Source organism: Micrasema longulum, unplaced genomic scaffold (genome assembly GCF_059751315.1).
Source record: "Micrasema longulum isolate JH-2025_06_02 unplaced genomic scaffold, ASM5975131v1 h1tg003079l, whole genome shotgun sequence".
Taxonomy (NCBI): domain Eukaryota; kingdom Metazoa; phylum Arthropoda; class Insecta; order Trichoptera; family Brachycentridae; genus Micrasema; species Micrasema longulum.
In genome coordinates, this window is record NW_028280180.1 from 6940 (window position 1) to 34041 (window position 27102).

At 34.6% G+C, this 27102-nt stretch overlaps 1 protein-coding gene across 1 annotated transcript in view; it reads left to right on the forward strand.

Annotated features, from left to right (window-relative positions):
* Positions 1-5212: 5212 nt before the first annotated feature.
* LOC148271126 (receptor-type tyrosine-protein phosphatase U-like) overlaps positions 5213-27102 on the forward strand; it is a 37871-nt gene continuing 15981 nt past the window's right edge. Inside the window, exons 1-3 of the mRNA XM_088241805.1 lie at positions 5213-5275; positions 13470-13719; positions 23631-23707. Coding sequence (XP_088097931.1) covers positions 5213-5275; positions 13470-13719; positions 23631-23707 — 390 coding nt within the window. The remainder of the gene's footprint in view (positions 5276-13469; positions 13720-23630; positions 23708-27102) is intronic.

A 27102-nucleotide genomic window follows, 5' to 3' on the forward strand; every position in this document is an offset into this window, starting at 1 on the left:
AAATAAAGTAAACCTAGATTTCCATGTTTATTTGATAACATATGGAACCGTGGAATAGGTGAGTATTTGTCATAGTTTGAACTATGCAAAGCAACAGCAAGAGAAGTATTTTGTCTCGCCTCTCGCTGTCTCACATAAAAATTCGCACAATTTAAATGTTTGAAACTGTAAGACCATTATTTAATATGACTGTTTAATTTGAAATACGTAAATCTTAAAAATTATGTTGGATTTTTTCCATACTGTTATATGGGTAACATAATAAGAAGACCAAACTGAGGACCCATATTCTAACTGGCTTCTTACTAGGGTCATGTAGAATATTTATTGTAACTACTACTACTACCATCACCCCATTTCTCGTAGGGGTAGGCAGACAGAATGGACCGCCATACACGTCTATCCTGGCATACTTTACGATAAATATTTATTTAAACGTAAATGAAGAAAAACAACGACAATATTCAACAATATTGCAATCTATTTATTCCTTATAATATTACTCTTTGTTTCAATTTATTTATTGTATGAATGATTAGACTTATATGTATTTAATAATTTGTGAATCGAGTGCCCTAACTTCTCGTAAATTATTTATGCATTTAATAATTATTAACATTCAATTATTAACGGATAATCATTAAGTAATTAAAATAATTTTATGCTTAATCCGCCGTAGTTATAAAAAATGCCGATTTTAAATGTTTGTTAAAAATTGCCGTGAAAAATATTATTGTAAATCTATAAACTCTATCATTCACATTATTTTCAATAAATAAATTAATTGACAAGCACAATTCTGCATCTGTTTTGTTTGAAACATACGGTCATTTTGATTTCGTCACACGGCTTACCGAATTTTATTGTATACAGTAATACAAACTAAAATATACCTACTACATTCGGGATGATATTTTAAATAAAGTTAATTCCATTAGATATAGATTTTATATTAAACAAACAAGGAGGAAACCGAAAGTTTAAAAGTTTTAAAAATCGAAAACATTCTTTGAGGCGTTAGTTTGGGTGCACCAGTTACATTGTAGGTCATTTTTTTTGACCACCCTAGTGGCGGCTCATAAATTTAGACAATAACAAAAAAAATCACAAACGTAGGGTGACCATGATTTTCATTGTCAGTTTTATTTACTATTTCTTTAAAAGTTTTTGTCGTTTATTCAGCCACGTTACCTTTTCGTGATAAGCGAGCTTATTGCCAGGTGACAATTGTTAAAAATCAATTAATTCCATTAGCAATTTAATACAAAATGAAGCCACCATCAACGATAGCCAACATTGATTCGCTCAAGCCCAATGAATTAAGGGCTGAATTAACTAAACGGAAAATTAATTGTACATTTTTTACAAATAAGGATCTGATAAATAAAGCTAGGAAATATAATAAATTAATTATTATTAAAATAAATAAATCATTAAACAAAGCAAATAGTGTCGCATCACCGGTAGTCCCATTGTCAATCAAAAAATCTAAACCGACAAAAAAAATAAATCACATCCAATATGTAGTAAAAGAAACCGCACGCCATAGAAAAACCACATAAAGTAATAGGCGTAATTTCTCTACCAGTATACTGCGATCACCAGACCCACATAATAAATTTTTTCGTCATTCCTTCCCTATTAGATCGTTTCTTTTTAGGCGTAGATTTTTGGAAATTATTTCGAATAGCCCCTGAAATTTTCGGCCACAAAAGCTACTTACCCACCGATATACCATCTGTGAACGAAATCCGCACCATCATACCAATAACAAATTTGTCAATTTCGCAAACAACCGTGTTAGAAAACACTATCGCCCTTTTCAAATCCATTTCGTACGAAAAATGTGGATTAGGCCTAACACATTTGGTAAAACACCACATTGAAACAGATGGACCACCCATTAAACAACGATATTATCCCCTTTCACCAACAAGAAGGGCTCAACTAGAAGCAGAATTAAACGAAATGCTCGCACTAGGGGTTGTTCGCCCAAGCAGAAGCTCTTGGACCAACCCCACATTACTAGTAACGAAAAAGGATGGTACTGCTCGGTTCTGCCTGGACTCTAGACGATTGAATGCAGTTACTAAACCTGATGCATACCCACTTCCGTTTATACACAGCATATTGAATAGACTTCGCAGTGCTAGATTTATAACCTCCATTGACCTCAGCAAAGCATTTTGGCAAATCCCACTGGACAACGAATCCTGTGAAAAGACAGCCTTTGTAGTTCCAGGGCGCGGAATGTTCGAGTTTACTCGATTACCCTTTGGTCTCCGAAATAGTCCGGCTGAGCTGCAGCGCCTAGTCGATAAACTGTTTGGTCCAGAAATGGATGAACAGCTCTTTTGTTACCTGGACGACCTAATTATAATAAACGACTCCTTTGAACATCACGTGGCAACATTAGAGCGAGTATATCGTCGATTAAAAGAAGCAGGGTTAACAATCAACTTTAAAAAATGCGAATTTTGTAAATCGCGCTTAAGGTACCTTGGCTTTATCGTTGATGAAGAAGGCCTTCGTACAGACCCATTAAAGGTGGAAGCTATGATCAACTACCCAAGGCCTACCAACTCTAAGCAATTGAAGGGCTTTTTAGGTTTAGCCGGATACTACCGTCGATTCATCAAAGATTTTTCAAACACGGCAGCACCTCTCAACAAAATTACTGGTAGTCGAAGAGGTGTAAGCAATTTCAAATGGTCCAATGAATCGGAAACCGCATTTAACGCTTTAAAGTTAGCCCTTCAGTCAGCACCCGTTCTTAATTGTCCTGATTTTAATTTAAAGTTTACAATTCATACAGACGCTTCTAACACAGGAATAGGTGGAGTACTCACTCAGGTATTTGAAGACGGAGAGCATCCTATAGCTTATTTTTCCAAAAGCCTTAACAAAGCACAAAAACACTATGGGATCACAGAAAAAGAACTACTCGCCGTACTAGAATCAGTTACACATTTTCGAGGGTATATAGAAGGGGCAAAGTTTGAAGTAGTCACGGATCACAGCAGTCTAAAATGGCTTCATTCTTTAGACAACCCTACGGGCAGATTGGCTAGATGGGCAACTCGCCTATCACAATATGACTTCAGCATAAAACATCGGAAGGGCACAGATAATGTCGTGCCTGATGCATTATCAAGGTTAGACATTGCCGCAATTGAGGTAGAACCTCCTACGCCAGATACAGCAGAAGAATGGTACCTAAAGGTATACCGAGGATGCCTAGAGAACCCACAGAAATTTTCTAACTTCTCGGTACAAGATAAAAAATTATACCGACATTGTAAAACGGATCTTTCCCTTACCGAAGACTATGCTTGGAAGCTCGTACCTCCATCAGAAGACAGATTTAAACTCATAACGGAAAACCATGCATCTAACACGGCTGCACACAGAGGCGTGTTTAAAACTTTCAAGGCCCTACAAACGAGATATTACTGGCCTGGATTATTTAAACAAGTAAGAAAACTTATTGGAAAATGCGAAACATGCAAGGCATACAAACACGCCACGACAGCCCCTTTAGGACATATGTCAAACCCCAAAAGAACTGACAGACCAATGACAATGCTTTCGGTTGACCTCATAGGCCCGTTTCCCAAAAGTTATCATGGGAACATGTATATTCTGAGCGTTGTGGATGTATTCACTAAGTATTGTTGGATTTTCCCGATACGCCACGCAACAGCAACAGCGGTCACCAAATTATTAGAGGCCAGAATATTTTTGCCATGTGGAGCGCCGCGCACTATTGTATGTGACAACGGGAAGCAATTCACTTCGAAAGTATTCAAAGATACCATGAGTAAATTTGGTATCAATGATATCCTTTTTAATAGTTTCTACACACCTATGAATAATCCTGTAGAACGATATAACCAAACCATTGGTACAGCTCTCGCTATCATGGTTGAAAATGACCACCGTTCGTGGTGTGATAAGTTGGACCAGATTCAAGCCGCCCTGAATAATTCGGTTAACATTGTAACCGGTTTTACTCCATATTTTTTATTTTCACGGTTACGAGCAAGTAGCACACGGTTCGCTCCATGCGCGCCCGGTCCCTAAGTCTTCAAATAAAGACAATAACCTGGAAGCACATCGTTTAGAATATGCAGAGCGTCTGCAAGAACTAGAGGCAATTTACGAGCAGGTAAATGATGCCTTGGCGGAATCATTTAAAAAAGGAGCAGATAGATATAACCTTCGGAGAAAAGTCGTGACTTACCAAGAAGGAGATATAGTTTGGAGAAGAAATTTTGTACAGAGCAAAGCAGGAGAATATTTTTCTGCCAAATTAGCTCCACGGTTTGTTAAGAACAAAGTAGCTAAAAGAATTTCAGACAATATTTACCAACTTTCTGACGTACATGGAAAAATTGTTGGTAAATTCCACGTCAAAGACATCATTAAGCGAGGAACATAGATTTCAAGTCTGCACTCATCTGTATCTCAGCGGCAACGACTACATGTTCGGGTTGAAAGAGAACCGAACACTGAGATTAGTGATTAGGTTTTGTTCTGCTAAGAGGTAAAAACCCTCTACTAGGAACCAATCGGAGATAAAGAATTCTGTATCTCAGCGGCAACGACTACAAGTTCGGGTTGAAAGAGAACCGAACACTGAGATTAGTGATTAGGGTTTGTTCTGCTAAGAGATAAAAACCCTCTACTAGGAACCAATCGGAGATAAGTATGATAAGGATAAGGATAAGGATGTCGGTTATAATAGGGCAGGATGCTCTTACAAGGAACTGTCATCAAAGAAGGAGTTCCTAACAAAGACTCAGGTGTTTGATAAGAAACCGCACGCCATAGAAGGAGGATCTGATAATGACTCAGGTGTTCGTTAAGAAACCGCTCACCAAAGGAGGAGTTCCTAACAAAGACTCAGGTGTTCGATAAGAAACCGCACGCCATAGAAGGAGGATCTGATAATGACTCGGGTGTTCGTTAAGAAACCGCACGCCATAGAAGGAGGATCTGATAATGACTCAGGTGTTCGTTAAGAAACCGCTCACCAAAGGAGGAGTTCCTAACAATGACTCAGGTGGTCGTTAAAAAACCGCTCACCAAAGGAGGAGTTCCTAACAAAGACTCAGGTGTTCGTTAAGAAACCGCACGCCATAGAAGGAGGATCTGATAATGACTCGGGTGTTCGTTAAAAAACCGCACGCCATAGAAGGAGGATCTGATAATGACTCTGGTGTTCGTTAAAAAACCGCACGCCATAGAAGGAGGATCTGATAATGACTCCGGTGTTCGTTAAAAAACCGTACGCCATAGAAAGAGGATCTAATAATGACTCAAGTGTTCGTTAAAAAGCCGCACACCATAGGAGGAGTGCCGAACAATAACTCGGGTGTTCGTTAAGAAGCCGTTCATCATAGAACGAGTTAATATTCATAATTTTTGTTGGAAATGTGTCTCCAAGATGAAGAATGCATAATTTTCTTGTGGACATGGCAGGATAAGTGCTATTTGGTCGAATTCACAATGTCTTTTAACATATTAAAAAATGCTAGGATAACTATGTTTTTCGAAATGGTTACAAGTTTACATGTTTGCTTGTCGGCCAAGCCGAATAAAAACATCGTTGGCGCTCAACTACTTACGTATTTGTTCCTTTTCAGGCCTTTATCATCCATAAAATAAGAATGGATACGAACAAAGTTCAACGGAACTTGCACAATGTATTAACGTAAAATTGATTGATCGGACGGTATGTTGCAAATAAAAAACTGAATGCGAAAGTCTTAAAGTTAAAATAAAGATTTGCACACGGCATACCGTTGTTATAAATAAAAAAGAAACGGTGTTTATTGAAAAGTGAGCAGGTTCTCATAATTATGTACTTATGTAAATATTTCTTGAAAAACTTTGTGCTTATTTATTAGTTTAATAATACGGTATGTAAAATGTATGTCACGTCTAATCAGGATAAGTTTTCAATGCACATTGCGTTGAAAGGGCTAAATTTTGAGCCACCTTGGAAATTCATGTTTGTATATAATTTTTTTAAATGTTTAGCCGTAAATCTTAGACTATATTTTTTTATCAGGACATTTTTTTTCAATGCACATTGCGTTGAAAGGGCTAAATTTTGAGCCACCTTGGAAATTCATGTTTGTATATAATTTTTTTAAATGTTTAGCCGTAAATCTTAGACTATATTTTTTTATCAGGACATTTTTTTTCAATGCACATTGCGTTGAAAGGGCTAAATTTTGAGCCACCCTGAAAATTGAATTGTATGTAATTTTTTAAATGTTTAACCATAATCATTAGGCTAAAATCTTTAATCAGGGCATTTTTTTTTTCAATGCACATTGCGTTGAAAGGGCTAAATTTTGAGCCACCCTGAAAATGGATAATTGTGTTTCATTTTTTTTAAATGTTAAATCAGGATATGTTTTCAATGCACACTGCGTTGAAAGGGCTAGATTTTGAGCCACCCTGAAAAGTTATATTTTTTTTAGATTTGTAAATGATCAGCCATAAATCTTAGGCTAATTTTTTAATTTAGGATATGTTTCAATGCACATTGCATCGAAAGGGCAAGATTCTGACCCACCATTTAAAAAAAAAAACTGTGTAAAAATAAAATATTGTTTTGTAATTATTTGTAAGATGTCACTTTGTGTGTTAAGTAGCCTTGGTGTGAGGCAGCCGAGAAAAGGAAAAGTTTTAAATGCACATAGCGTTTTTACGGTAACCTAAGAACCACCTCTCTCGACCTCATCGCACACCAAGGGTACCCAAATAATTGTTTTTACTCGTACTCTGGTGGGGAACATGTTTAGGTCATATTGTTCTTTATGTATTCATTAATTAAAATACGTCACCTAAATCTTAGATATTGAGTCATAATATCTAACATTAGTTTATTTTACTTTTTTAAAAAAATAATTATTGCCAAATTGCTGTGTTCTATTTGTCGTTTAATACAATCTTTTTTCCTTTTGATGGCCATGCACACGGCCACGCAATAAATAAATAACGAAATATTCTCTAGAGCCAACTTCATTTTATAACATTGGTTTGGTATATCTTGCTACTCGAGAATATCATTTAAAAGAAACTTGAAGGAAATAAGTCTAAATAAATATTATAAATCACTTCGATGTTAAGTGAATTAACTGAAAACATATTGACATCTGTTTTTGTCTTACCTTGCATTTTTCGCTATGACGTAATAACTACCCTTCACGGGTGTATTTTTACAAAATTTACCAGGTAGCCGATATGGATGATTTTTTTCGACTATCAGAGATCCTTTAAGGTATAACGTTTTGGTCATCTGTAATTAGGTACTAATATTTTCCTGTAAAAATGCCACAGCTACTATAATATTATGCGTATCCGACATAAACGTTAGTTTAGAAGCCCTGTAGTTTCGTCTCTCCCATAATTTAAAATTTTATTTTCAACGCTATTGTGAATATTGGTCTACACCTAGGCAGGTAAATACAAGAAATCTTGTTCATTAATAATAATTTTTGCCAGGATTAAAAAGAAAACACCTATCTTCACAGAGGCCCCCCCGATCTTCAGAATAAACCAAAGCTAACAAATAGTGAAACAAATGTGATGAGGTGTAATCCTCTTATTTAAGGAATCTGCCCAGTGAAAGTGAAATAAAAGGTAGTTTTCCGAGTGATTTAAAAAAATAAAAAGTGTGAAAATGAACAAAAATACCAACATCGTTAGTACGTAAGACGCAACTATTCAACTTGTAGACCAATATAAATGTTCATGTACTTGTTTTCATTATGCTTAAATTTATTGTGTGTATTATCCAACCATTTTTTGTTTCATATTCGGAAGGAATATAATCCAAGAAGGAACTATATTTTTCAATATGTTAATATTATATGATATGTTTTATGTTAATATGTTGATATGTTGATATGTTAATATTATATGTCCCGATATGTTAATATTATATGTCTGCACTATGTTCTCTAAATTAAGATGTTGTGTATTAAGCTATTTTATAAGGTACAATTTGTGAATTCAGAAAACTTGTATGGGGAGGACAATTTTTACGCCACACTAGTTTAGGTTTCTTTAGCCCTATAGCTTCGTTTCACGTCGCCTTTTTTCCCGAGGACCCCGGAAGTGTTATGTAGTAGATTTACATAACTTTCTTACATATCTAACCTACCTATATATATATTAGTATAGATTTAATACGTAAAATTAAGAAATAGTTAGACTCAAGGGGTATATTATTACAAAAATACTAAAATTGTGGTCACCCTATCTATGAAATTAGGGACATGTTCGCTGAGACAGCTTTATGGTCAAAGGAAATAATAACTCACAATGAAATATAGCTGCCAGATGTTTAAATTTACAAAAGTTTACCATAGTGAGGATCTGTCCCTTTTTGCATTCCGCCAACATCAGTTACCTCACAAGGAGTTCGAGGAATTATGCAAACAAATAAAGGAAGTGGGCGTGACCATAACACAACATATTTTAAAATGGACCGCAAATAGATCTTATTGGCTTACGTAGGGGTAAAATCTTAACGGCCATTTTAAGTATGCATTATCTTGTCTCTCATTGGACATTTAATGTTACACTAAGACAGTTACAGGTCTAGCTCTTGCTATTGGCCACTCATACTGTCAAGCGTAATATGTTATTAATTAAATGCTATAAAAGCCAAAACTTTAATTTTAGAAACATTCTTCTAGATCACGCTAAATCATTCTGCATCATTCTAAGTGATTCTAAGTCATTCTAGTTCTTTCTAAGTCGTTCAAAAGCATTCTAAGGCATTCTAAGTCCTTTTACTTCGGTTTGTGTCAGTAGATCAATCTTGTCGGATCGCGGACTTATTCCCGCTGAATAGTTCGGATTCCATCATTTTGAAGATGGACAAAATCTTATTCCTCGAAATAATTGCTAATTGCGGAATGAATTAATTAAATATTATTTTCTCCGCCAGCAATTAATTGCCATCGATTCCGTCGCCTAGAGACGGGAGGCAGGGATCGTAGTTATCGCTGTCTAAATAAGAACCCGAGCGGTAAAATTAATTGTATGGATAATTGCCGACGCGTAATTGTGCAATAAATCCTTCAACAAAGTTACGAGTGCTAGAGCCAGTGCCCAGCCGTCCCCAGACCATGGAGACTGCATAATCGACCTGGAGCCCCGCTCCAGTTCTAGCCAGGAAAACTACAGTCAGCCGTGAGTCCTTTTTTTTGTCTTCCAAACAATTTCTTATCAGGGCAATATGATTTGATAGTTTAGATTAGCTGTGGCAATTATTTAGCTCGCAGGGATTGACCTCCCCGGCATGTATTCGTATTTTTTATTATAACAGCTGTAATCTTAAGTTTAATTTTAGTTGGTTGCCTAAATATACATGCTCCACCAGAGCTTATCTTAAATTGAATTTTTATTTCTTATTTACCACCTAATTGTTATACCTCGGACACGTGAAATCAAACCTGTGGGAAAGCAAGGCAGAATATGATGAAGGGGTCAAAAGCCACGCCCGGAGATTTATCCGACGGAGCCTAAAGCCGAGGTCCACCTCAACAGTAAGTGAACTGGGTCGGGTTGTGGTCCCGTGGCTAGTGTCTGGGACTCACGGATCAAAGGTCCGTGGTTCGAATCCCACTCTACCCCAACTTGGTTCCCATTTTCTAATAGTGAGTTATTTACAACTCGTTGAAAATGACCCTTAAAATTATTTTTTTGCGTAAATTATAAGAACGCAAATATTTCTTTTTAAAAAAAAAAACTATTTAAACTAGAATCCTTAAAATGTTTTCATAAATTAGCCACTGATGTAATTGTAGACGAAGAATTAAAACTCGAATAAAACTGTAGTAAACATGAACACAATACGAGAATATTAAAAAAATATCATATACAAACTTCTAAAACGAGAAAAAGACAATCGAGACTAATAAACTATGGACTGAAATTATACAATAAACTACCAGACAAAACTAAAACAAAAGACTCAGACAACCTTTACAAAAGATGTTATATATATTATTATTAACAGTAGAATGTGAATTTTAAAAGTAAAAATATTTTGTTAAATGTATGTAACTCGTAAGGGTTTATCAATGGAAAATTTAAATTAAAAAATACATAAAACTATTTTCCCGTACTGTATGTTTCCTGAATAAAAGAAAATAAAAAACATAAACTTATTAAGATTACATTCTCTAATACACATTAAATGATGAAGAATCTGGAATCGGGTAACTAGTTCAGAAGGAGACTGGAAGGGGATCCAGGAAAGAGATGGAATAAAATAAATAAATAAAAACTGACACGTGTGGAAAGTATCACGGAAGAATTTACGAAAATCAATGTTCCCCCTGCACGTCGAAAGTTGACGTTTGATTGTTGTTCGCGTTTGAAGTCAATATTATTAATAATGAAGCGGATTTTTTTTATTTCCAAATGACAATAAATTCCGCCAATGTGCAAAAAAACAACAACAACGAGCCATCACGCCGTTTCTCCGTAGTGGAAGGTAGAGAGGATAGAACGCCATATCACTCTATTTTACATACAGACCTCGCTTCCGCTACATTCATTGCATCTTCTCATGCACGCACGCCGATTATTCCTACTTTTGACATGCCCATCTTCAAGTATTTGATGAACTTGATCGTGCCATATCTTTCTCGGTCTTCCTCGTTTTCTGCACCCATCAACATTCGCATCGCAGATCCTTTTAGCAGTTTTTTCGCTGTCCATTCGCTCTACGTGTCCAAACCAACGCAGCACTCCTTTCTTGATTCTGTCGATAATGCATGTCTCAGCCTTACACAGTTTACGGATCTCGACATTTGTGCACCTATCATTCATTGTTTTACCACACATTCACCTGAGAGATCGCATTTCGATAGCATTTAACCTACTTTCATCATCATTTTTCTAATTCCATACTTCGCTCCCATACATTAAAGTTCGCACTAGAACTCCATTGTGAACTGATAGTTTAGCCTCCTGCGAAAAACATTTGTTTGCCAAAGTAGATTTCAGTGCACCGTTCACCCTGTTCTCGGCACTCACCCTCCTTTCAATATCTTTCTCGGTCTTTCCATCCCTAGTAAACACACTTCCCAGATACACAAATTCTTCCACCTGATTCAGAATATCTCTGTTCACACTGATCAAAGGATTTTTTTTTTCTCTTATTGTTATTGCAAACATACTGACATTGAACTTTTTTTAATTCATGAATACGCCTGCGCTTTTAACTGATCACATTTCACCCATTCGCCCTGTACCAAAGCCATGAAGCTGAATTTTCTCGATCAATAAAACTCCCAGTCTGTATGACACATTTTTAAGAACCCGTACACAAACATAAAACATAATATTATAATCCATATACACGCCATCTCTCGTCACATATTGGAACTATTCTCCAAAGCAAAACAAAATTGGATTACATGCTTTACACAATAATTAAGGCTCGGTTCAATACGCAGATTCTTGGATTACTCGCTTCACTTATTACGAATAATCTGAATGCTGATAACATCCTGGATCTAGGAATATTGGAATATCGTCACAGTTAAATTTTAATAGCATAGAAAGCTTTACATTATTAAAACGCTTTTTCTGCGGCTTACAAATTTAATTTATGCATAAGCTTTAACCGGTAATTTAAGTCACATCTCGGTAAAATTTATGCTATTCCGGTGAGACTGTTAAGGGGATTGTACTGAATGGCGTAATCCGTGAAGGAAAACATGTGAGCGAATGCATATATTTTAAATGATGCGATGTCCTGCTGGTAAAACAACATGTTTATGACTAACAACACTAGATTTGAAACTAAGGTTGAATTTTAAAAAATTTAGAAATGTATGTACAATATTGAATCGCTTTTTAACTCAGTATCAGCGCAATACCTTCATATCTTAATTTATTGCAACAGAGAGGGAAAACATTTGCGAGAAGGGAATATGGAAGTCTAGGCATTTACAGGACTTATGACCTGTCATTGGCTGGTTTAAGTGGTTTTTGTTCATTGGATTTGGTTCAGCCGGATGAATCTCACCCACATAATAAAGGTTTCAGCTCCTTTACTTCACAAAAGTCAATAGATGGAAGAGCTGAGGAAATGTGGATATGTAAACATGGGCAAAATGGTGAATGTTACACAGTGTGTAAAGTGACATTTACGTTCCTAACTTTTTTTGTACTTAATAAATTGAAGATCTTATGAGCTATAAACCTTCTCGTCGCAAAGATGCACATTTATCTGAACACTGCACGTAAATCGGTCCGGTAGTTATTCAGTTCATCGAGGACAACCATTCGAACATTGCCTTTTATATAGATTAGAAGATATGTATTATATTTTCTTTACTACCTTTTCCCGCTTGTGGAAATCTATTGTTAGTTCTGAGTTTATACAATATATCTATTTATCTTTATATATCTATTTATCTTTATATATATATAATTTCTCTGTACGTGGGATGTCACTAAAATCCTCCTAAACGGCTTAACCGATTTACGTGCGGTTTTCAGAGAAATATAGATCTTTGCGCTGTGCGTGTTCGTGGATATTAAAATCTTCAATCTAAAATGTAAAAAAGAAGTAAAGAGCATAAATGTTTTATTCATCGATCTACCAGGGTTACATTCGAGGAGAATGCATTTACAAAAAAAATTAAAAAATGTTGTTTTTTCTATATGAAATTTTTTTTTTTTAAATGTTTACAAACAAAATTAGTTTTTTGTGGATCTCAATCAGATTCTTTCCTTAAATTCCTCATAATTTCTACTCATTTATTTCTTTTTACTGAATTTTTGGTAATACTAAAATAATATTAAACTTAATACATGTTTAAAAATCGTATTTCTACATAAGTACACCTCTCTGTTGGTAAGAAGTCCAGAGTTTGACGTTTGAAAAAAGAAAGCCATATTTGAAAAATATTTTATGTTTTAGAATTCAACCATAAACAAGTACCTAGGTACCTACTTAAATTCAATATTTGAATATTATCAATTTTTAGTTTTGGAATTTAATCACAAACAATTGCTTAGGCACCTACTTATCAATGAAAAGTCTTTTGTCTGGGTAATAGCTGGCAAGCCAACGTACGAGCAGGACAACGTCTGTCGAGACCGCTAGTTTACTATAAATATTTACGTAAAATTGTTGGTTACCCAAATAAAAATAAAATAAGCAGAATGGTAAATGTTACACAGTGTGTAACAAGTGGTCACTTAAACAAGCCAATGACAGGTCATTTACCATGTTAATCCCTAGACTTCCATATTCCCTTCTGAAAATATTTTTCCACTCTGTTGCAATAAATTCAGGTTTTAATAACCTTAGTCTGTCTTCATAAATTTGGACACACTTGGAACATTGTTGATATGTAATATATATTAATTTGTGGAAATAAATAAACACGATTTGCTGATTACTCTCTTTTTTTCAGGATCAGTACAAGTTCATTTACGACACTTTGGAGGAGCACATCGTGTGCGGCGTGTCCTGGTTTCCCGTCAAGGAGCTCTCTCAGTGCCTGAAGCAGAAGGCCCAGAGGGACCCTACCACGAGACTCAACTCCTACCAGAAGGAGTACTCCCAGATCTGCCGCCAGACTCCTCGGTTCACCATCGGAGACTGCGCCGGAGGCCACAGGGGAGACAATAGGGAGAAGAACAGGGACGTGTTGGTGGTACCACGTAAGTTTTATTGGGTTTGATCTTGATAGTATTCAACCCTGTTCTGGAATGTTGTGTTGTCACAACAGAGAAACATAGAAATGTGTTGGTTGTACCGCGTAAGGGCTCGTCCAGGGTAGCGAATTTCAAACTTACGAAAACGTATGAAAAACGCCACACGTGGCCATAGTGCGAGACCTGTGGTGGGCGCGACAAATTAATGTTCGAGGCCTAAAGGTTTACCTTAAGGCAATAATGCGCCACCCGCTTACAGAGATGCCATTTCGCTGTATTTCATTGCAATTTGTAAATAAGCATTGGTAACATTCTTTATACATATCCTCAATAATAGAACTCCACCATCTTTCATAAATTATATCAAATATTTGTGTAGCTTAATTATATCAATTTAAGTGATAATAAAGATTAAGTGAACGACAAGAATAAAGATAGAGCTAAAGAAATATTGTTGAGTTAAAGATAAGAAACAGATTTTTTTTAAAGAAAAGATAAAAGAAAATTAGAACATATAAAAAGTAATAAAATTAACTAAAATTAATTCACACACACAAAAATAAATTTATTATATAAATGACTTTTGACTTTTAATAATAATGTTTTAAAGTAAGCATGTTTATGGGAAAATAGTTAAAATAATTGTTATCTTTTCTTTAAAACATTTAAGTTTGTAAGTGAAAATTCTCGATGGAAGTTCATTGTAATTTATTATAGAAATAAAACACGAGTGATACTTTACCACAATATTGGAATATCCAGTGACCGGTTTCATCGCTTTCGCGACATCTTCGAGACTGGTATCTTTATTAAAGAGTTAAATGTATTTATACAGAACAGAGGTAAGGATAGATAATTCAAAGTTATATGTAAGTAAATTAAATAAAGTTATTTTTATCTTAAGGATCATTATCAACAAATTTTCTATGGGTTAACTAATGAATGTGGATATGGATATTCCAAATTTGTGGATTAAAGTATCACTCGTGTTTTATTTATATAATAAATTACAATGAATTTCCATCAAGATTTTTCACTTACAAACTTAAATGTTTCACAAAAATAAAGATTAGACATTTGATTTAAGAAACGTATTAATATTTTTAACAAGCAAAATAGCTAGTCTCTTTTTTGGAAAATTTCAGTTATAACATTAACTAAATATATAAAAGTAGATTGTAACAGAAAAAAAAACATGTCTCATTTTATGTAACTTTATTTATTAATAAATATATATATATTCAGAAAAAATATACATAATTAAAATTTTATATAGATTTACATATTAACATTTCCCATTACTTAAAAAAATAAAAAATATTGTGTATATAAAGGGAAGTGGCATCTTACAATAATTTTTCAATTAATTTATCAAATATATTCAATCTAAAATATGAATTTCAAATAATTTTACAGTGTTATCATTGAGTTTTTTATGAAAAAGATTTGTGAATATAATTTTTTACTTCTTTCTTTAATATGCTGTATTCCTGACTGCACTTTTAAGTTACTTCGTTCATTTAATTAAATAAAAATATTCCTCTGTAAGTTGCACTGTTGTGGTTTTTAATTTTGGAATTAAGATGTTATCAATTGTTCTAGGTCGCACTTAAGTTTGGTGTCCTAAAACACTACTATGTATATTTTCTAGTGGGATTTGAAGTATGATATGTCAAACATATTTTGTTTTTCAACCAATACTCTATGTCTAAAGATGGAATGGCGTGTCTGTTGAAAGATGGCCAAATGCAGGATGTCAAACATATCTAGTTTTGGCGTCTTTGTTTTAGATGGTAAATAATATGGTGTCAGGGAAATCTGGAAAGAAAAGTTTTTCAGCGTTTTGTGAAGACTTGCTATGGTGAAAAAAAAATGGAGAAATAAATGTTTAATGTATCAACTGACACTAAAATTAGGCTTCTAAACTAAAATCCTGATTTTTCAGAGCCCATCACACTTTTAAATTGTTATAACCCCGTTTTTCCGTAAGGGTAGGCAGAGAGGATAGAACGCCACAGCACTCTATCTTTGCATACAGATCTCGCTTCCTCTACATTCGTACATCTTCTCGTGCACGAGCGCCGATTATTCCGACTTTTGACACGTCCATCTTCAAGTATTTGTTGGAATTGGTCATGCCATGTCTTTCTCGGTCTTTATCTTTTTCTGCATCCATCAACATTCGCATCGTAAATATTTTTAGTCGTTCTTTTGCTGTCCATTTGCTCAAGATGTCCAAACCAACGCAGAGCTACTTTCTAGATTTTGTCGGTAATGCTTATCTCAGCCTTACATAATGTACGAATCTCAACATTTGTGCATCTATCGTATATAGTTTTACGAAACATGCGCCTGAGAGATCGCATTTCAACTGCATTCAGCCAACTGTCATTCCTGTTTTTCCATGTCCGTACTTTTCTCTCATACATCAAGGTCGGGACCAGGACTCCATAGTGAACTGATAATTTTGTCTCTCGCGACAAACAAATTGCTCTCATTCAAAATTTATTAAAAATGACATCTCTCCACTGAAATATCCATGAGACTTGTGTGGAGCGAATAGAAATTAAATGTGTAAATCAAGTAAAATAAAAAATACATCGACGATCTCGAACCACCTTTGAAATACAGATCCTAGGCAATAAAATAAAAAAGAATGACAGAAAACTTTGACTTAAATCTCTCTTGCGTAAATCTCTCTTATTTCAAACAAGAAAATAAAATAGCCAACTTATCAAATTGCTTTTTTCTGCCTAAACCCATGAAAATACATTTGGCGAGTATAGTTAGGAAATCCAATCATACGGAGAGTAGTTTAAGTGGTTTTCAATAGATTTTTTCATTTGGTGTGTATTTTTTGACCCCGTGTGGGTTTTCTTTGAAAGTAACTTTCCGAATTAAACCTAGCTCAATCCCAGTACAAAATTGGTTGAATTTCCCTACTTTTCTAAATCTCAACAGCGGAAAAATTCATTCAAATACATAAAAGCAATAGGTAATACGCGAAGGAACCAAAAAATATGAAATGCGAGCCCCTCAAACGTATAGTTTATACTGTGTTTTTGTTCTTTTATTGTGCTTTTTATTTCATAAATAATATAGGTTTACATAAATTAAATATAAACATAAATACGTAGTCCTTAAAACTTAATATTTTATGATTTATCTCTGTATATTCAATCTTCTTTGTTCTCTTATTCTCACATGTAAAAAATTAAATAAGTATTTTGTTAAATATCCTCGGCGCGGGCAACCCCAGTGAGGACACGTTTTTTATTTGAAAATGTATTTATTAACCCTTACGGATTATTACATTAATTTTACAAAAATTATCTTTACATTTTTATTCATACTCTGTTGTTCAAAATAATATTTTTGACATCTTTTGAAAATTTTGTCTGAGTCTTGTGTTTAGTTTTGTCTGGTAGTTTATTGTATAATTTCAGTCCCTGGTTTATTAGTATCGACTGTCCTTGTCTTGTTTTAGAAAGTTGTATGTGATATTTTTCTGATATTCTCGTATTGTGTCCATGTTTACTACAGTTTTTTACAAGTTTTAGTTCTTTGTCTACAATTACATAAGTGGCTAATTTATGGATAAATTTCAATGATTCTAGTTGAAAGAGTTCATATTTAAATGCTTAGTTTGTAAAAAAAGTTCTCTAGTTAACATATTATAACAGAGATGAAGAACATTTAAGATAAGGTAATATAGAAGTTCAGGCATCTACAGGGTTTATGACCTGTCAATGGCTGATTTAAGTGGCTACTTTACACACTGTGTAACATTCAACATTCTGTCCATATTTAAACATATATTTTACTTCAATTCTTTCATCCGTTGATGTTTGTGAAGTTAAAGAGCTGAAACCTTTAATTAAAAAAATAAATGCGGGTGAGATTCACCTTCTCTTAAATGTTCTTCTTCTCTGTTGTAATATGTTAATATAAACAGCTCTCCAGGGAGTTGAATCCAGTCCTTGTCTACAAAAATTTGGACAAACTCAAAATATAGTTCTCTGGTTGCTGTTAGATAGGGAAGTTCATATTTAACTAACTTTAATATTTTATTTTGTTGTCTTTGTAGTCTTTTTATGTCATTTTAATATCCTGTTCCCGATAGTAGTTGCATATAATATATTTTAGTTTTTACATAGGCTTCATACATTAGATTTTTTCCGTTTTGGAACAAAATTTTGATTTTTAAAAAAGACTCGATAATGTCGCCACTTTGCTAATTAAATTGCTGATATGAATTTTCCATTTCAATTGTCTATCTATTATGTTTATTATTGTTTTTAGTGTGATAAAAAATGATACAATAAATAAATAAATATCAGAAGAATGAGTTGAAAAAATATGGATGATTAAACATTGACACAATGGTGATTATTAAACAGTGTGTAAAAACTACCTAATGACTAGTTATCTTCTTCGATGGCGCTACAGCCCAAATCGAGTATTTACCTCCTTCAACTTTTGCCTCCAACTTCGCCTGTACGCAGCGCGTGGTATTCGGGACGCAAAAGCGCGCATAGAAAACGTATTTTTAACGCGTCAGCGTACGTTACGTACTAAAAACCATAGACGTTATATAATATATCACTGACTAAATACACGCTAACAGAGCGATCTCTTCGCATTTCAAATTACACATTACCGAAGGAGATACTTTGAATTTTCATACAACTACTCGTATACACAACTATGACGTCATACTGAAGCTATGTGCGTAGATATGTGTACGTGACGTACGCTTCCCCTTGTTTCATATCGATGTATATATCCAAAACTTGAAGGGGGGTCGGTAGGGTATCTTCATAATCGCTAGAGAGAATTTATCTTCAACTATACCGTCAAGGTGAAGGTATGACGTCTTTATCTTCCCATCATAATCGAGGCCCAGGAATCAAACCCAATAATAAGGATTAGCCCGCCTTCTAGTGTAATGGTTAGTGCATTCGTCTACTGTTCTTGAAGCCACGGGTTTACAATTTTCAAAAAACTCATTATTTATTATTCACACATGTTTCTACAAACTTATATTAATACTTTTTACCGAAAAGGTGCTCTTCATTTAATTTTCCAGTTTTGATTAGAAAAACGTGGCTGTAAAGAATTGCGATATTCCAAATAGATTAAGACAACTTAACGGTCTCACTAAAAAGATCTTTGATCAAAAATTGTTTAAAACAAGCCACTTTCAATTATTTAAATGTTTTTTCTCATTTTTCTTTTCGCTCTAATAAAGGAGATTTCCTACGCGTGGAAAGAGACGGAAGATAAAACAAAGCAAAATCTAGTCCGGAGGGAGACTCCATTACTTTCAGCTCTAATTTTCTAAATAATGACCTTCATTATTCAGGAGCTGTGCAAGGAACAATCTACCTGTTGTATATCCTGCCAGAAAATAGATGAATTAAACCATTCTGTCTTGTCAAACAATTTGCTACAAACTACTACATCTGTAAACGAATTATCTCAGAAATGTTACACTCTGAAATGAAAGACCGAGTTTAGAGAATTTTCAGTTCCGGAACAAATTTACATAAAATAATTTATTTTGAATTTCATCCAATCTCTCTGCGAAAACTAAGCGAACGTTTATTTTATTTTTAATTCAGCTGAATATTCCACGTTTTTGCATATTTAGTCCAACAATGCGTTATGTGCTACGGTTTTTACAGCTTTTATCCGAGAGTTTTAAATATCTTTAGTAACACGGCGTCATCTAAAATACCACAGTGAAAATGGTAACATTGTAAAATGGGCTAGTAAATTTTATTAACGATAGAGATTATTTGTGTATTTTATATTTCGTCCGATTGTTTTGAAGTTTTTTGTATCCGAAAAAATTACTTTTTCATAATGTTATCTACAGGTTAATGTTAGTAACAAAAGTGTGAAATAAAAAAAAATATTTAAAATTCAAATATATTTTAATATGGTATTTTTACTGTTTTCGATTAAACAAAAAATATGACTTCGATTTACAATTTATTTATTTAACAATAACAATAAAAATAAGGGCTATCAGAAAAAACTTGGTTATGACGATTAATTTTATAAAATGAAAATAATTTTATAAAAAAATAATAAAATGATGTTAAAAACGAAAATCTGATCATCATCATCATCATCATTATCATCACTATAAGCATCATCATCCTTAAGGGGCCTTAGCTTCCGATTGAAAAGTTTTATTAATTAAAAAAAAATATTGAAATTAATAATTTATTTTTACTGTCATGTTCAAATATGACTCGGAATTTGCAAATTAAAAGAACTCCGTTTTAGAGATTGGTATTTTTTTTTCTCTCTTTAAGTGTAACAAACAGGTGCGGTGGGTCACTCTCTCTCCCGTAGTGATTGCGCCCTTCACAAAAACTGTATACTATATGTGCAGGTGTCACCGCGGAACGGCCGGGCGTCGGGCAGCCACGGCCGGCAAACGATAAGCTCCTGGGGAGGTATCGCTGCCTAGAGATCCCTTGCGGAGTAGCTAGTAGGTAGCACTGCTAACAGGCGGCCGCAATCCTGAATCCGCTTTGTAAAGCCGGTGCTCCGTCGGCGGGAACGGTATGTGAGTTCCGGGGAAGTAGCCAAGGGTCTAAAATCCCATTCAGAGAGTATCCGTGTTCCAAGTCCAGGGGGTAACGGCGGTCAAATATTCCAGGTGGCGAAGAGATCCGGTTAAAGCGAAGTCGAGAAGCAAAGAGAGGAAGTGGAAAGTAAAAGCCTTTAGTGGTGTTGATGAATGTCTGATTTATTATTTGCCCGATGGGCCTATATATACAGCATTTTTCGCCGTGCAGCGGCGCTGCTAGACCAATAGCGGGCGATACTAGGTTGGCCAATCACGTGGCGAGAGAGATAGAAAGCGCATTCGCTTACTCTATCGGTCATTCTCTACGTGCAAGGACGCCCCCCCCCCCGCTACCCGGCCGTAGTTCATTGCCGACCGCGAGGCGATTAACATTCAAACAGAAAATATGCACAGAAACAACTTGTGTGACGCAGTAAATATGAGAGATATTCAATAATATTTTATTAGATAATTCCTATTCTATACCCGCTTCAGTAAAGCGATGACCATCCCTGAAAGCGACAAATGCTAGTCTTTATCGGAGGGATAGTACCTCGCATACACATACTGAAGTTCCTATGTTAAAAATATATCGAAAATCCCCAGAAAGGGCCGCTACGTTTTCATGTGCGGCGTTACGTGGGCAACATTAAGGTTCATAGGACTGTCACATATATATATACACGTTAATTTTTAGCGCAAACTGTTTTGTCGTTTGTTTATGGCAGCGGTCTCAGCATTTGTCGCTGAAAGATACTTTCTAGTGCCAATACCGCCGTTTTTACGTTGCATTGTGCACTCGGAGTTCCTTCTAACAGACCAGGCGGCTAAAAGAATGCTGTTTAAGAGAATTGAAGCGTTTGAGGGAGAATATTCATCGAAAAAGGCCAGATATATAGAAAGATAACTCTTAAACATCGTAAAAGTCGTTCCCCATGCAACGCATTCACCTGATTTGCCTCCGTGGGACTTTTTCCTGTTCCTTAAAAACTCAAATAGCCACTTTGCGGAAAGCATTTTGACTCAATTGAGGTCATGAAAGAAAATTCGTAAAGGGAGCCGAAAGCCATTCCGAAATCGGCCTACGAGAAATGCTACGAAGACTGTAAAAAACATTAGCATATGTGTATTGCATCTAATGGTGATTAAAGTTATTTTCAATTTATTTCAACAGAGAGGGAAAACATTGTTTAGAAGGGAATATGGAAGTCTAGGCATTTACAGGGCTTACGACCTGTCATTGGCTGGTTTAAGTGGCCACTTTACACACTGTGTAACATTCACCATTCTGCTTAAACATTTGAACATCCACATTTTCTCAACTCTTCCATCTGTTGACTTTTGTGAAGTAAAAGAGCTGAAACCTTTATCACATGGGTGAGATTCATCCGGCTGAACCAAATCACCTACTAGGCAACGCCTGAAAACAATTTTCCAATTTTTCCTCTTTCAGTCTTTGCAGTCTGCAAGCATTTGGACATAATCAAACATTGTTAAAGTTATTTTCGTTCATTAATTAAAGTCATAATTTTAGAGAGGATTTATAATTTCTTTGGCTCAAAGGCAGCAATATAATATAGGCCCAAGGATATATAACCTTATCCCAGATTCATGAAAATGTGGTGGGATTGCCAGGCTGAGGAAGGTGTTGACTGCATTTTTAATCTATATTGGTCGGAGGGAGTCAGAAAAATTGGTGTACGATGTAGAAGAACGTAAGCTGTTTTACTAGTAATGACTTAGGACTTAGGATAGAGATTTTAGTATTATTTATTTTCATTGTATATTTATTATTTACTTTTAAGACTAAAAAAGCACACATAATAATAAAACCGTTATTACTTTTTAATATTATTATCAAATTCATCATTTACTGCCTTAGAACGGGGAAGCTATCCCTAGTTAGCAGGGGCGAACCGTGTATAGAAGCGATTATGCCCAGCTTACCATTTTATTTGACTAACCATATTAATGTTTTACTGTAACTTTATTTACAAAAAACAAATAAATAATTAACATTTATTTTAAATCATTTCCACCGTATGTATTTTTATCCTAATATAAATATAAATTTTAATGAAGCGCGCCCGGCGCCTGCGGTAAGCCAAGAATCTAGCCGATTATTCCAGCTTATTTTTTCATACAAATAAGTATACTATATTTTGAATGTATTAACCCCAGTGCGGGTTTTTTCTCTTCGATTAAACTTGCAGATTACAGAAATTATTTGAAGATTCTTGATTTGGAAAACAGTATTTCAAACATTGTTTCATAAGGACTATTTTTCTTTGAGATGGTACTTTTGACATAAGACCATAATTACTTTCATGCGTCATATTGCAGGACATATAGCGCTCCACGTTTTTAGCACTATTAATTACTAGAACAATGCGGCCAGTTGAAATTTCAATTGAATACCTAATATCGACTGAATTCATAGTGGTATTTTTTATTATTTTTTTAATGGATAATATATCTATATAATAAAATATTTATATCGAAGTTACATCGTTTGATTTGATTTCATGAATAAGAGTTGTTGTACCACACAGAACCACAGAAAAATATCAATTTATAGTCAATTTTACTTATAAACGTCGCGTTGTTTTCGATATAAAATTTCTGTATAAAATATTAAACTACAAAGTAGATACTAACCTCCTAAATAAAATACAAATAAATGTGGGATTAAGAACACTCCAACATCGGGAAATATTTAAACTACCTTTGTTTTCAAATAATGCTACATACCACACACCTATAGCCCGCATGTGTCGAGAATATAATATATACTGCCGAAACAATAAAATTGACATTTTTCATGATACTCTCTCACCTTTTGCGAATAATCTCTTAGGAATAAATCTTATTCCATAAGTTCACACGTACAACTTATTTTTTATTGCATTGTATCCTGTATAAATAAAATTAAAAAAAATATGTAAAACAACTTAATATATAAATCTATTTTGTGTAATTCTATAATTGAAGATATATATGTATGTAAAATTGTATCGACGAATGCTTTCAAATTGTATGTTTTCTAGTATCTTTGTTGAATTACCTATTCAAATAAAATAAAATAAAATAAATAAATAAATGTTATATTATGTACCTTCTATGTAGGTACAAATATATTAAAAAATTTTACAGCTTACCTGTAAATAAAATCACCATTCGCCACTGCTAGTTTGGCAGTTTAGATGAACCACCTGCAAAAATAAAAAATACAAATCTTGTTGTTTTATAAATAATTGGCTTGAGCTCCTTTTAAATAATATTTTCTACGAATGAATGCATTACTTCAAGCATTTTTATTTTTATGTTTCAGCTGACAACTTTCGGCCCTACCTTACATCTTTCCAGGGGAACTCATTCACAGACTACATCAACGCTGTTTTTGTTGACGTAAGTACAACTTCAATCCCCGAGAAATATGATATCTAGAAACGAGTTCATTATGAAACTCTTGCTTGAAAATCTAAATAATATTTATTCCACCCTTATTCCTAAGAGCCATAGCTTTAGCTTATTGTGAACTAACGGAAGATATAAATTTTCTCACTGGGTAATAAAACTTCCCGATAGAAACTCATTAAAATCTGTATAAGGGTTACCTCGAAAAAAATTACCGTGAAAAGGGAGCGATCCATTTATTTATTTTATTTACATACATAAGTTTACTGTACATTATTTGAGACATAAGTCCCAACTCCATTGGACTAGAAGTCCTGTGTTGAGATGGGACGAGCAATTAGTTGACACAGACACATGAGTATATCACCTCAAATATAGGATCAGAAACATAAAAAATAATTTTAAAAAAAAATATATGTGGTAATATGGAAGTCAAGGCATTTACAGCGCTTATGACCCGTCATTGGCTGGTTTAAGTGGCCACTTTACACACTGTGTAACATTCACTATTTTGCCTATGTTTGAACAACCATATTTCTTAAACTCTGCCATTTGTTGATTTTAGTGAAGCTCTGTAAATGCCTTGACTTCCATATTCCCTCATTTATGGTATTCTCCATCCCTGTTGTAATTTGTTAATCTTAATGACTCCCGAGGGGGTGAAATCCAGTCTTTGGTCTACGAACATTTGGACAAACTCAAATATTGTAATGAAACCAACTGGTCCAAGAAGAAGTTTAAAAATTGGAAAATTGTTTTCATGCGTTGCCTAGTATGTGAAATAATTCAGTCAGATGAATCTCTTCACAACAATAAAGGTTTCAGCTCTTTGACTTCACTAAAATCAACAAATGGCAGAGTTTAAGAAATATGGATGTTCAAACATAGGCAAAATGGTGAATGTTACACAGTGTGTAAAGTGGCCACTTAAACCAGCCAATGACAGGTCGTAACCCCTCTAAGCCTTGACTTCCATATTCCCTTATTTAAGGTATTCTCTATCCCTGTTGTAATTTGTTAATATATATGGTACATCAAACATTCGGAAAATCATTAAGGAGTTTCCTACTCAAATCCCTCCCACTAAGGAAAATCCAGTCCTTAACTGTTTTCTTGAAAATAGTTTTGTCCTTGAAAGCTTAATGCGCTCTGCCAAAATATTGAACACTCTCGGTGCGATAAATGAGATATGTCTCTGAGCAAAAGCGGCCTCCGTGGTGTAGTGGTCAAGACGCTTGACTCACGCACGGAAGGTTCCGGGTTCGATTCCCGGTGAGAACACAAAAATTAATAATGTGATTTTTCTCAAGCCTGGTCGTTCTGTAATGTAATTCACCACTGTAATTGGGCCCCCTGGCCTGTTGTGGTGCAAAAAAAAAAAAAAAAAAATGAAATGAAATGAAAAAAGTCGTACGGGTTTTGGGTATGACATAATTCGTGCTCTGGGAAAACCTCGTACGGACATTTTGCTGAGACCTCTCCTTATTGTTTGACCAGAAGTGTGTAAGTGCTTCTTTTAGGTACAGTTGTCTCATATCCAGCACCTTCGTGTATGAGCACAACTGTTCTGACGGGTATGTTGAGGGGCGCCGGAATATGTGTACATATTTTACCACTAGATGTCGTATGCATGTATTACATGCTTTAATTTAATATGTAGGATTTCGCTGTTGTTGTTAAGGGTTGTAGCTCCTACGCCAGTTGAAAATTGACAGAAGACACGAGATTAATGTTTGATGCGTGTGTTTATTTCATGCCGAATAATTCTAAATTGTAGTACGTCGGGCGAGTGTTACGGCGATGAGTTGAACTGGCTGCGCCTGAATTGCATGCTAGAACTGAGTGACTGCGTTGAGCTGACTTGTTAGGCTGACTGCTTGGGCTGACTGGGCGATACCATGCCCTGTAGTCTCTTTATAGGCTCTTTTTTAATTCCTTTGTTTTTTATGTTTCCATGTTAGGAACGATGTACACTGAAGGACGTTGATCTTATCTAGACGGATTATGTGCAATAATGTTAGTCGTGCAGAATAAAATGTATTGCATTCAATCGAAAACGCAGAGTTTCTTCTTGGAGTCGTTACTCTATATTTCAGGTAGAATTATTTAGCACGTGTGTGTGTCATCGATCAGTGGACAATGAACCTCACAAATATATAAAATGATTTCATTGCGTAATGAGGAAGTTCAATGTTATATTTTTTTATTTGTTTATATATAGACTAACAAAAAAAAAAATTTTTTTTGTATCGTATATTTAAAGTTTTGGAATTTTGGAATAACTCCATCAGTGGCGTCACAAGTTCTAACCGGTGAGTTCTGGCGATTGGTAAATTGGCTTCCCGGAAATCTATCACGACACTGTCATTGGTTGATTCGGAAGAAGTGATGTAGTACCAAACTTCGTAGATTAATATTGTTATCGAATTCTATCAGCTTATTATTATTACAGTAAAATTATTTATTAAAAACGTATTTACTTAAATTACGCAGATGTTTTTAGGTATTATTTTTAATTTTTTAGCGCCGACATATTGCGAATGTTATCAAAGTGTTTCTTCAATGTTTAACTAAAACGTTTTAGTAGATAACATCAAACTGAGACTGCGTGGGATGTCTATGAATTTTGTAAAGAATTTTCTTTCCCCGCCAGCAACTGTCTTTCGGAAAGTTAAATTAAATTCTTTTGCTCAGAATTTCACGAAGTAAGCCAAGAATGTGTAGAAACCATGCGCTTTGCATTGTTTAGTTTAGCAAAATAATAAACTTGCGCATATCACGACGATGACGTAGATTGCTGCAGAGCTATATTTATAGATATACCAACCGCACCTGTGGTGGTGTTCTGAATCTTCTCTATCCCCTGGAGAGTGGTTAGGTTGGGAATTTTTATTTTTTGAATGCGACGAAACTTTACTTCATAAAATGGACACTGATTAGACGTAAATTATGCATAAAACTTTTTAAAAAAAACGGAAAAAAACGAATGCGGTTTAGTCAATTCAACCTATACGCAATAATTGTCCAAATGAAAATTCTTACATTTAAATTTATTTCAACAGAGAAGGAAAACATTTTTGAGATTCAATATGGAAGTCTGGTCATTTACAAGGATTATGACCTATCACTGTCTGGTTTAAGTGGCCACTTTACACACTGTGTAACATTCACCATTCTGCCCATGTTTGAACATTCACATTTCCTCAACTCTTCCATCTGTTGACTTTTGTGAAGTAAAAGAGCAAACATCATATTTAGCTTATTAAGCTCCACACAAAAAAATGTCTGCCTTAAAACAGGTTGTTACTAGTTAGGTAAACTGCACATAATACAGAGATATATATTGTAATTTTGTTAATAAACTATTATTGTTATTATTAACTATG